The following is a 13,690-nucleotide window of genomic DNA, read 5'->3' as shown; positions in this document are numbered from 1 at the left end:
GAGATGACCTTACGGAGGACATTAAAAACTTTATAGTGTAATAAAATCAATTGTAGCATTTATTTTTACTATGCTCCATTGTAGTCACGCGACCATGTTATTATCCTTTTTCTTTCCAAATTTTCCTATAATTTTTTTAATGTTTAAAGTGAATTTATTTTTGTGTTTCAAGTTGTTATCTTTTTTTGTATTCTTTAGAATAATTTGGTGTTTATTGATATACATTTCATTTTTACTATTTTTCTTTTCATCTTATTTTATTCAAAATTTAAATTTAGCCATGTCCTTCATATTATTAAATTATTTATATTTTCTATCTTTTTTTTTTAAATTAAACATAAAATATTTTACTTAAATTCAAATAAATAAAAATTGTTCTCATAAAGTCTTCCCATGAAATGCTACAATGCATCAAAAGAAGAATAAAATACAAAACACATGCTATCTTAGAAACAATAAATTTATAATAATAATAATAATAACAACAACAGCAACAACAACAACAATAGAATATCATATCAAACATATCATAAACAAACTAATAGTTATGGATACACTAAGTTAATGGCAGTAAATTGGAATGAAAAAAATAAAAATAAAAATAAACGTTACAATGCATATTTAGTACATTAAAATTATCATCAAGAAATCAAATGGCAACTAGTAACCATTACTTGGAAAACAAAGAGCTTGATAGAAGTAATTAAAGATGATCTTACGAATGTCAATAAAGTCAATTGTTACATTCACTTAATTAAATCATATAATTAAATACAATCATACAAAATTTATATTTAAAACTAATCAAAATCTAATATGGAAAACCATATTTCTTATCAAAACTAAAAAGAAGATATTCTTCAATTATAATAGAAATATATAAAAAATAAAGATGGAAATTTTCAAAATCCCATTTTTGACATTTCATTTAACATTATTGAGGCAACATTAAGACAAGATATAAGAATTTTAGTTTTTAACTTTCATAGAATCAAATGTTTCCCACATCATTTCAACCTTATGGAAAATAGGGTTTACATGTAGCATGCAAAATGTGTACAATTGACTTAGAGATGTACAAATTAGTCAACCAACTATAGTAGAATTAAGGTTTCAAAATTTAAATAAAACAATTCTACAATAATAAAAAATTATTTTGCGATGAACATGATTATGAAATGCATTTCTCTTCATTAAGTTAGTTCAAATTACAAAATAATGATAACAATGAGACCTCCCTTAAAAAAATAATCACGCGCAATGCGCGGGTCCGCGACTAGTTTAAATAAAAGAGGTGACAAAATAGATAAACTGATGTGAGTGTTTTGTAAAAGTGAATGTGTAAAATAAAAAAAGTAGGTTTTTAATGTAAAAATAGATATGTAAAATACACGGACTGATGTGGATGCTCTAAACCAATACCTTTAGGAGCATTTGTTAACATTTCTCTTCTTTAATAAATAGATTACCATAAATATAAGAAAAGAGAGCATCATTCTTCGTGTTTTGAAAATATCTAAGTATTACTCGTTACACGCACGGATATACACATTTTTTGAACTGTGAGTTAAAAACACAATTTCAGTAAAAAAAAAAAAAGTGTATAACAGAGTATGAGTATTTGTGGTAGTGTTTATCCAAATGCTAATCTAAGGAAGATGCATGCATCTTTGGGAGAGTACTGAGGTTGATGGGTCGGCTAAGACTGTGAGAGGAGGTGGGCCTTTGGCAGGAGATATTATTAGGTCTGTACAGGGAGTCCTCCCTCTCACAGGGCACAGACTTAATAATTTCTCCTTTGGCAGAGATATTACTTTTATTTTATTTTATTATAGAAGACAATAATCAGTACCACTTTGATGATCTTATTTGCTCCTAGATTTGCTTCTACCTTTTATAGTGGATACAAATGAACTTCTGCTTTCTAAAAATAAATTGGTGTAGGTAGACTCAAATGACAATCAATAAAAAATTAGCAACTCAATAATGGTAAATAATGTTATACTTATTCTATATAATAATACAAATGTTCTTATCACCTTCTCATTATGATCTTTTGAAAAGCTAAAAGCAATACAGGATCTAGTCCAAACGTAGGTCTTGCAAAGGCTTAAAGGTCTAAAAATAACTTTGGACACCTTTCAGAGAGGTCCAAGGGTTATGGAAGAACTCGGAAATATTTCAGAAAGGTCCAAAGGTTTTAGTTATAATATTGATTATTCGACTGTTTTAGTTCCGAAGGATAAGAAACTGCTTCAGCAAATTCATCCCCATTCTTCTTTACTATGCAAATTATAGAAGTCCGTTTGGCCTCGCGATTATGTGCCAAGAATGAATAATGTGCTGGGTTCGAATTGTTGGGGACCATCAATTTCAATGATAAATGTAGTTATGTACGGCTAGAAAGAATTTGAAAAAACAAAAAACATACGAAGTGTTGGTGCCTCTGGTGATGGAGGCATAGAGCCCCTACATGAGCTGGAAGAAAGAGCAAAGACAGAAAATTATTGAAAATGATAATCTTATCTCCTTCATAAGGTGACAAATGTAGCGGTAGTGGTGGTAACTTGTAAGATGACAAGGTCATTGAAGCTCAACCTTAAATACATTGATTTCCCTGCTCACTCACTCTCTCTTACATGTGTTATGTACTTATAATTCACTTTCTGAAAACACTGAAAAGAATAAAATACATAAACAAGAAGACGAGAGAGAATATAAGAGCATAAATTGATTTATGCTCTTATATTAGTACATTTATGACAAATGTACTAATAGAAGTTGCTAACTTACAACAAATATACTAGCTAAGGTTAAGATTGTAAAGCACTTCTGGTTTAAACAAAAACAAAGATCTTCTTTGTTTTTTTTTTTTTTTTTTTCTTTCCTTTTTTTCTTTTTTCTTTTTATATGGGTCTGAACTCTGAAGATCAAGTATAATTGCCAAACTTGAGCAAGCAACTGAAAGATGGTCCAAAAACTCATTGAATGTTCACTTGTTCAGCAGGTTTGAGTTCTTAATGACCTCCATTTTATGTCAGAAGATGTTCCACTAGGCTCAAGTTAAGCTCAAACCTGAGACCAAATGGACCAAAATATGATGCTTCCAGGCTATGTGAGGCAAAGCCCACGCAAGGACCAAGACCACACAGTAACTGAGCCCAGAACCTTTGGTTCTTTGAGTGGGGTTTGGGAGGGAGGGGCATATGTGTATTCCTCAACACCAAGTGGACAAAAGTGCAAGTATAAAATTTAAGCACATTTGTCTACATTTTCTTGAGCTGATAAATAGCCTCATGTATATTATTAATGTTTCAAATGAGTTTGATAATAACAGGTTAATGCATTCTCTGCCTCAATTTACCAGGGAGGAAGAGAGCTTAGGTATCATGTTCACACATACCTAATGAAGTATCAAAATAGATTTTGGAAGAGTAAAAACGCCGGACTTGGATCCTTCTGAATTCAATTAGACAGATGCTCTTAGATGCACTAAATCATGTTGTGATGTCACTTTGTGGCATCCATATTCGAAGAAGCTGATCATAAAAAGAGCAAGCCACCAGAGACTTTTATTTTTGCCACCACAATAATATGATTGTTGAAGCTTTCAACTAACTTAAGTTGCAATAAAGGCTCAGGCTCCATGTCCCTTGCTGAGTATGGTTAGTGACTTAGTGTGATGACATGTTAGCAAATCTTAGACTAAATACAGTGCAAAGTAAGCGAAGCTAGTGACTGCACTTAGGGAATCTAGGGAATGCAAAAGACTGAAGGGAGCATGAATTTACAGAATTAACTTTTGTCACTCGGTGGCAACAAGAATGATAATCAAGCTGCCATTGGCCAATCATTAAAATTTTTTTTACTCTCAGTTTACTTGCTTCTCAGGTCAAAAATAAAGCTTTTAGATCTGATTTGAAGCAAACTTGATTTCCCTAGATACTAAATGTTAATTGCAATTCCATGCTTGCAAATATGTGTAGGGGAGATAAACACCTTAGGGAGCTTCCTTGCACATATGCTTGCACTCATTCTTCTCATCTTTATTTAATGTGGGACTTCACTCACACGTGTAACCTAACAATCTCCCTCTCACGTGTGAGTCTGCCTCTCTATGGGCTTTAAGACCTCTCTGTGGGCCATGAACAAGTCCTACTCACTCCCCCTTGCCTAATGGCCTTTCCACTTCATCAACGCGTCATTCCTGAGTCTCTCGTACGCCATCCATGGAAACTACATGTCAACTCCGCACGTACATCCATGAGAACTCCGCACGTCCATGTCTATGGGAACCTCGCATCACACCATTATTTAGCACCATTAGCAATCCTTTGTTGGGCTTTTTTTTCTTTTTTCTTTTTTTTCCAGGATCTTTGTGTGTGGTCCGTTTAAGGCTTTCTCTGTCACTGCTGAGTAGGGACCATGAACACCTTAACACCTTCACTGCATACCACCATAGGCTCTGACACCACTTGTAGGGGAGATAAACACCTTGGGACCATGAACGCCTCACTACCTTCGTCACACAACCATGGGCTCTGACACTACTTGTAGGGGAAATAAACACCTTAGGGAGTTTCTTTGAGTAATTAATATAACATATAAAGGTACACTTTAACCTAAAAGACCTAAACCCAATAGGTATGTGCTCAATTATGTTATATTAACCACTTATTCTTCTCATCTTTATTCAATATGGGACTTCACTCACACGTGTAACCCAACAATATGCACCAATACAACTAGATACAAACAAGTTCCAACTTTTGCTTAAATTAAATTTTTATAGTTCTAACTTTCATGGCTATTCAAAAGAAGACAAAATTGCCCCACAAAATGGGTCACAACTTAAAAATAGATAGGGTTACAACCCCATCTCCACAATTCTAAGCAATCACCCATTTCTCATTACTTCTCAAAAAATAGTGGAGTCAGCACTGCATCTGCAGTTGGAAGATGGATAAAGAAACTGCAATGAAACCAGAGTTCTAAATGAAATGTTCTTTGAATCATTAACTTTTACTTGGATGCAAAAATGGCTTCTAAATCTTTGTACAACCCGCTTGGATTTGACTTGAAATCAGAAGATGCATTTAAAGTAGGGCTCCCACTACCTTTAGTGCCCCAAAACCCACTCCATCTTGCACGACTGGTTGAGGGATCACTTGGAGCCCCACTTTCATCCTTACTAAAGCTAGCCTTTGCCAGTTCTCTTAGTTGTTTCAACCATGATTTTTCTGGCACTGTTGTGCCCGAGTTCCTACTCCCAGAGTTCCTGTTCCTTTCAGCTGAAGAATTAGTGACATTAGTCTCTCCATCCCCATGGTGACCATTAACTGGGAACCTGCTTTCCAAAAACTTGTGTGGGATGAAAAGCAGAACTAATCCAATTGAAGCTATCTTCAAACCAGTTAAGAAAGACTTCTCAGCCGAGTCCAGCTGCTTTGTCTGTCTATACAAAGCACACCATTCATTCATCATCTGTGGTAAATACCCCACTAGGAAAAGTATAAGCATGAACACTCCAACTATAGTCTCAACCCTGGCTGAAAATTCCTTCTCCAAGAGAACAAAACAAATAGCAAATAAAGCTACTTCACTGGTAACTGAGATGATCTCAACCAACTGAACTTTTTTCTTAATAAATGGCTTCTTGAGAACAAGGAAGAAGAGCTGAAAAGAGGTGATGCATAACAAGATTATTGTGGGAGTCTTAGAAGACCACTTCTCCTTATAGGCACCAGCCATAGTCCCTAGTGAAACACGTCTCACGGACTCAAGCAGCGTGTAGTATATTCTGAGTATTCCAAACAGCTTTTGGATAAAAGGTGCTTCTGCATCTTCAGTTTCGTCATCAGAGGCAATGATCCGATCACCATGTGTAAGGGAACTGCCCCCGGAAATCTGTGAGAGCATGTATTTTGGGGGGCCTCTTAAATCTTCAAATAGAGGCCCTAACATGGTTAGGCAATTAGAGTTCTGTTGATTTTTCCACGTCCACTGGCCTCTCTTACCAGGACCCAGAGTTACTCGGACTATTTCTTGATACCAGTGAAATCTCCGACCTACTTGATGAACTTCCTTGTATTGAAGTAGCTTTGCAAATGTAATACCTATAGAGAGGAACAAGAGCAAAACCAGCAGTAGAAATGACACAGCACCCAGAAGCAGAATGCCAACTATAATCTCTGATGCCGATCCTCCTTAATCCACAAAGTAAGATAAGATTAAACCATGTAGATCTGTACTTGAAGTTCTTAGCGTTAAATTTAAAACCAATGAAAAATAGCATGTAAATGTGCAAAAAATGTGAATCTTAGTTCTCGATACACATTGGTGTAACTCTGATATGATGCAGTTAGATAACTATGCTATGATGGTTGTCTTGCACAGAAGTGATTTGAGTTAATGTACAACCAGTGTGAAACATCAACTGAATAACAATTCTAAAATATGTGAGGACATGGGACAGTAGACCAGTTTTGGTGCCAACCAATATGATAATGATTAATTCCATGAGACTGATATGAACAAGAAAGGAACTTGGTCACAATTACATCACATATTTGGAAAGTAGAATAGAAAAGATGACTTGATAAATATATATATATATATATATGTATATATAAATTTTATAAAAAGGGCAGAGATAAATCTAACAAACTCTTTAGCGTTGAAACAAATTTCTTTAAATGACATTATTGACAAACAATCATGACCCCAAAAAAAGTTATGATAGCATGTCGATGTGCACCTTTAACTTTCTTGGGACACCTTGAATAAGAACACTAAGCACATTATTGGTGATCTCTTCATTCTAAAGTTTGTTTATGGTCTTATTCTTTGCAAAGCATTTCATTTATGGTAAAACAAGATCTTTCTGATGTACATATCATATATGCTTATTTTTTCTTGGTGGTTGATCCACTATTTTGTAAGGTTGAACCAGAAGTTAATCACAATGTACCAAGCAGGTTATCTCACTATGATTATATTATATGTAGCCTCTTGTAAATCAGGTAAAGTAATTAGAAATACTGTGGAACAAATTAACCCTTTTCCTCCTGTAGAAAAATAATACAGTCCAAGAAAAACTTTCCTTGATTTTTATACAACAGATTTAATCTATAACTGAACTCTCTAAATATTTTGGTTGGTTTTGACCATGTTGTCCAACTTCTTGAATCATAGGACCAACTGAAGCCTGTGGAGCCTGTTGGTTCCAAAGATGGAAAACTTGGACCGACCTTTCCAGAGTGGGATTTTGTGGGCAGGGGTGTTATTCTATTATTGGCATAAAAAGAGAGAGGAGGAGGAGGAGGAGGAGGAGGGTTTGGGGGGGGGGGGTGCGCAATAGACCCTCAAGAACTGCATCATTCTTGTAGAACTTATCAAAACCATATTCTTGTAGAAATATATGGTTTTTGGCATGTAGATGATTGTAACCTACTGCCATTTTAAGTATCTGATATATAGCTTATCAAACCTTATGAACTGCATCATTCTTGTAGAACTAACTTGCATTTTTGCTTCTCTTTCATACAGAGAATTGCATGCCATATTCAGGTTTTTGCATTATCTAGATGGTTGGCAGTGACACTGCCAGTGGAGTATCATGAATTTGCAAGGGGTTTGCAGTGGAGCATTCCCTCCTTCAGTCTTCCATGGGAAACTCAGAACACCCAGCCGGTCTTGATGGGCTCAAGTCCCTCTTCCAACTCACATCCCTACATATCTAAAATTCATGATTCAGAAAATTTTCCAGGTGTGCAGCTGAAACAAGAGAATTTGAGTAGGGCTGCTTCTGTATATGGGTTGCCACTGACTCCAATGGAATATAGATCATACTTTCAGGTCTGAAACCTCTGCTTTTCCTGACTTCTTCAATTATCTAATGAATAAATTTTGTGATAGAATGCTTTGTACACCTGCAGAACCAAAATATTAGACCAGAAGCTGAATATATTTTGGATCCACATATTTTAAATGGGTAAGTTATGAGGACTCTTATTTTCTATTATTACATGCACTTGCATATGGATTTTATAGACACAAAACAAGTGGAGAAATGATTCCATATGGAGTTTTTTTTTTGGCAAAAAATATACAATATAAAGCAGAAAAACTATGAAAGAAACAAAGGAATATTTCGAATATATATTATTTTTTTTATAAATGTTGAATGGAAGATAAAGAATTCTGGGAATGTACGATTTGGTATACTTGTTATTTAGATGTAGAATTTTCTGTAGGTGCTGTGAAAAATTAAAGAGGTTGATGCTTTGAATTGTTGCAAATTATATTTCAAACCAAAAGGACATTCTTGATACTTCATACCCTATTATTCATTTCCATTTAAATTGGTGAATTCATCATTTGGATTTGAGGTGCCATAGACAGGCTCATTTATTTATTAGTGTAATTTCTTACTAGATTTTGTCTCATGTAGGTGGAGGGATTTTAGTAGAAGCATGTTCTGCTTAGTCATAATTGGTGGCAGTTTCATACTGCTGCATGCTTTACTCCTTGTCATCCTAAAATTCAGGAAGAAAAATCCAGAAAAGCAGAGGGGTTATGGAGTACTCACATTCCAAGATTTGAAATATTCCTTATAATTCTTGCACTACCTTGTATTTGCGAGGCCTCTGCTGCTTTAATTAGAGGTAACTTGACAGTTTGTTTCCTTCCCCCACAAATGAATCTTTATCTATTTGTTTATGGTGCAAAATCTGAGTTTTGAAAGGTAATAATGCTGCTTGTATTGTATTTTCATTGCAAACCCAATATTAATATCTTTCAAATTTCTACTTATATTGAATTCTTTAATCAAACAATTGTCTAATTCTCATTATGAGACGCATAGAATGAGCTGGGTTTTTATTTAATTATTTATATATACATATATATATATATATATATTTATCAAGTCATCTTTTCTATTCTACTTTCCAAATATGTGATGTAATTGTGACCAAGTTCCTTTCTTGTTCATATCAGTCTCATGGAATTAATCATTATCATATTGGTTGGCACCAAAACTGGTCTACTGTCCCGTGTCCTCACATATTTTAGAATTGTTATTCAGTTGATGTTTCACACTGGTTGTACATTAACTCAAATCACTTCTGTGCAAGACAACCATCATAGCATAGTTATCTAACTGCATCATATCAGAGTTACACCAATGTGTATCGAGAACTAAGATTCACATTTTTTGCACATTTACATGCTATTTTTCATTGGTTTTAAATTTNACTTGTAAACTAGTGTAGATCGTACCATACAAGAAAGTAACTGGTGCAACTTGGGAAACTGGAGTCCCTTGTCTACTTATTATAGAGTTTGAATTAATGCTTAGTGTGACTATAGCCATGCCAGATAAATTTGCAACCTGAAAGGAGAGAGTGAAAAATGAGTAAGCAAGAATAGGTATGAGAAAAATATATCCTAGAGATATAAATAAATATCAAAACATGAAATTCAAGAACATTAAGGGCCTGTTCGATCAGCCCGTGGAATTTGATGGCTTCATTTTGTATTTTATATTAGGGGAGAGTTCAAAATATGCAATCATCAAAATAAAAAGTTTGAAATTAGGGCATTTTACTAATTTTTAAAAATGATTAACTTGCCCATTTCAATAAATGGCTCCAATGTTTCTAAGTGACCTCCCCATTCAAGATGAAGTTGTGCATTACATATTATACAAAATATAAATGAGCCATTCCAAATTTGTAGGACAACTAAACAGGCTTCTAACTTATGAACCAACTTCTAGTCTCATGGATGAAAAAATAACCAAAATCAAAAAAGATTGTGAGAATCATCTGACCATAAAGCCAAATCTGCGATTCCCAAGATCATTTCCACTGACAGGAAGAAGTGTGCCCTGACTTATTTGGAGAGAATTTAGAATTTCTGCAGATGAGTTGAGAATAGGCTCTGAAAAGTACAAATACACCTTTAGTTTCTTGTAGTTATTAGTTGCTTGCACCAGTCTAGTTTCACCATTAAGTTGAAGTGGCCTTTCAGGAACATGAATCCTCAAGTTGACAAACACACTTCGTCTATCTGTGGAATTAATGAACACAGCAGGTAAAGAACATGTTGACAACAACAATTAAATTAGATAAACTAAGTTGTATCAATGGTCTTGATTATTCATTTTAATATGATACAAATTTCTAGTAAGTAAAGCACAAGGCATCAATTAGATAAAAACAAGAATAGCAATGAAAGGACATATCACTTATAACTTCTTGAAAATAATGACACATATTGTCTATTGATCCTATGGAAATAGAAACGAGACTCACCGAAATGCACAAAGAAAGTAGAATTCGCATTTCTTGTAAATTTGTTCCCAGCACTGTCAGTACAAAAATTCTTATCCATTACCAAAATCGCTCGCCCATAATGAGAAGTAGATGATAAACCCACAAGGATGGAATATTGGAGGTTTGGCTGTAGAATGTTGAGTGAGGATGGTATAACTTGGCCAGCACCATAGACCAAAAGCTTTAAAGAGTTTTCCACAAATGATGAACATGTTAGAATTTGGTTTATTGTTCAGTCTAGACAAAATTACTTGCAAGAGAACCTAGATTATGGAACTCAATTTTTATGCATCTACTCAATTAACAAGGTGGACTGTTCCATGAGAGGAATTTCAAGACATTTTACAGCGATTCAAAAATATACAAGATAAAGAAGATTATATCATGTATTGATAAGTGTGCACAACACATTTCAAGCAATGTTATTATAAAAGATCCTTATGGAAAAGATCTGATAATAAATCCTTGGTCAGGGATATAATCCACCATTATTGCTTGTGCTGTGTGGACTCCATTACACTAGAGGGAACTCCATTTTATCTTTCTCTAATCAACTAAAGCCATACTTCAATAAGAGAAAGGTTGAGAACAAGTCAACCAAAAACCGAAATGCTGAAACACTATAATAATGCAAGAACCAAAGAGAGAACATAAAATCAATTTAGAGGCCTTTTCATATGTTTGTTAGCCACCTACTCACGTTGCAGGCATTCACAGATGAACATACAAAACCTCCTCCACCAGTACAGGGTTCACTGAAAGATATATTTATAGAAACATTTAGAGCATTTGTGAAAGGTGTTGAGGCTGTGATATATGCTGTAGGCGGGACTGTATCTGCAAAATTAAGGTATAATATGAATCAGCTAAATGTACAGGAAAGATATAAGTCAGCATGATTGCCAGAAAATCTAATCTGCAATGTTAACATCATAGACTCAGTTTGTTTCAATAGGCTTGATAAAGTGTCAAACTAACCTTCAGTGGAAACAGGGTCTGTTTAAGTCTTTAAAAATAAGAATAGTAAGGAAAAAGTTATGCATTTCATATAAAATTGAAAATTGAGTAGATGGGTTTTGTAGAGCCAGTTTCAGAAAAATGTATAAATTAGAAATTGGGTACCAAAAAATACAATATAAGCTCATGGGAATTGATTTTGTCACATTCAATTAGTCGGTACATAGGGAGGCAAAACATATCCTCATAGACATAACTGTCGAGGACTTTCAAGCAAGGTCTTATTTAAGTTGAAGAAAATATAATAACAAAAAAAAAAAAAAAAGGGATAAAAGGAAGGTTCCTAACCAACAGTCCAGTTATAGTTAGCACAGCCAACTCCTCCAGACCCGTTGGTGCAAACCTCAAATGTATGATTTCCATCCTGCAAGCCTGCATGCAAAACCATCCTGCCTTCACAGTCTGAAGCAAAGCCATCATCCAGCTGCACCAAGAAGTTTATTAACCTTTTATTTTGTGGAACAAGCCAAATAGACATCAAGAGAAAATCTAAAGTTATCCCAATAAATCAAACCATTATGCAGCTTCTTCACTTCCCACTTACCATTGAGTTGGAAAGCAAAACACACACACACAAAGCAAAAACAATCCTATTCATTTAGCTTGGCAGCAGGAAGAATATGACCAAATAGCAAGTATATGGCATGTAACTGTTCATTATAATAACCATATCACCTATAGAAAATTACAAAAAATATATATGAATAAACTGAATTCCAAATAGTTTTCTTGATTAGCCTAAACTCTAAAAGAAAATTCAAGCTCGTTACATCCTTACAGAGTGGAAAGACGTGCTAATTACTCTCTGAAATCAACCACCTCCGTGAAGTTAAATTAAGAACCATGAAACTTATAAACGAGAGAGAGAGAGAGAGAGAGAGAGAGAGAGAGAGAGAGAGAGAGAGCAGAGCAGAGCAGAGCACCCAAAACAAAAGCTAAGTAAAACAAAGTAATACTAGAGCTTAACGTACCTTGCAAGTGATATTACAATTGGTGCAAGAGCCATTCCCACCCTCAAGAACTTCAAAGACGAATGTGGCTGAGCTGAGATGAGAGAATATATGGGGAGCCTTCAAGAACTTCACGGTGAGCTCTGAGTCATCACAGAGTGCTATCAAACTCAAAAGAGAAAACACCCAGCAAAGTAAAACCAACAATGGAAGCTTGAGCAAGCCCATTTCAGAGTAAACCCCAATTAAGAGTCTGATGCATGTAAATGCCAAAAATTTATAACCAAAAGAAGCACATTTTTGGGGTTTGTGAAAGCAGCTTTGAACAGTGAGAGAAGGACATTGTATGGAAACAGTGTTGAAAATGAGATTAGTGGAAGAGAAAAGAGATTATAGAGTGAATAGCACAAGTAAGAGAGTAACTTAAGAAGATTGGTTTGGACTGTTTAGTGGTCGATGAAGGTTCAGTTAAGGATAGTGAACGTGAGACCAACAGTGCAAGTTAAAAGCTTTCAGTGTAAGTGAGTGAGAGAGAGACTTAAGCTAAAAAAAAACAGTGAGAGAGAGAGAGAGAGAGGGAGAGACCAAGGACAAGGATTTGTTTAGTACTATAAAATTAAGACAGACATGTAAAGATTGGAAAGAAGCATTACTGGTTATCTTTTTGGCTATAAAAAATTACTAGAGGGGGCTCAAAGCAGCATCAAGCTTAATTAATATTCCCACCAACACACAGTTTAAAACCAACCTTTATGTCATTTAGTGGATTAACTCACATAGCATGTTTAAAAATAAAACTAAAATATAAAAACAAATCACTTGGTTCAATTACATTTCTTGGGATTGTAAAATTTGATCCAAGTTTATATAATTTCCACAGAATTTGGCCTGTTAAATGGTGGGCAAGACTGCAAATTTACTGAGCCCCAGGAAGAAGTAATAATTTTATATTGCTTGTGTTAAACATTTAAAAGCACTCAGAATGTTTATTGGGTCATGGGTTTGTGATAACTGCATTAGATTACTGGTATTTGGGAGTAAAAGAAAATTTTGGCATCTTCCATTCTGTTTTTAATGCAAAGAATTATGAAGACAAAGACAAGTTAATGGTCCATAGTTCCATTACTTCTTCCACCGTTGTGTTTTTAGCATCATATCATTCTCTAGTTAAACGAATTAAACGAGACCACTGAATAAGAATTGTGAAAGTTATAACATAAAGAGCATACATGAAACTTCTTTGCTTTTGTTTTTGTTTTCTTTATTTTGCACTTTCTGGCCCAGAAAATTAATAATAAAGTCCCAAGTTTGGACACTCACCGATTAACCGACCTATAATCTCATTGGTAAAGTAGAAACATGTTTTCCCTTCATATATGTTCT

The 13,690-nt window shown here is 34.6% G+C and overlaps 1 protein-coding gene across 1 annotated transcript; it reads right to left on the bottom strand.

The window, feature by feature from the left end:
- Positions 1–4,750: 4,750 nt before the first annotated feature.
- Positions 4,751–12,844, bottom strand: LOC112027250 (uncharacterized). The gene is made up of 8 exons (XM_065777590.1): positions 12,329–12,844; positions 11,646–11,781; positions 11,041–11,177; positions 10,320–10,521; positions 9,836–10,074; positions 9,260–9,394; positions 9,127–9,163; positions 4,751–6,206 (listed from the first exon to the last, which is right to left on the bottom strand). The coding sequence occupies exons 1-8, from the start codon at positions 12,533–12,535 to the stop codon at positions 5,023–5,025; spliced, it is 2,277 nt and encodes a 758-aa protein (XP_065633662.1). The 5' UTR covers positions 12,536–12,844; the 3' UTR covers positions 4,751–5,022.
- Between the last annotated feature and the right edge of the window lie 846 nt (positions 12,845–13,690).

The sequence above is a fragment of the Quercus suber genome, unplaced genomic scaffold, assembly GCF_002906115.3.
Source record: "Quercus suber isolate HL8 unplaced genomic scaffold, Cork oak 2.0 scaffold_160, whole genome shotgun sequence".
NCBI lineage: Eukaryota > Viridiplantae > Streptophyta > Magnoliopsida > Fagales > Fagaceae > Quercus > Quercus suber.
Note: the sequence above shows the minus strand (reverse complement) of the source record. Positions and strands in the feature narration are given on the sequence as shown.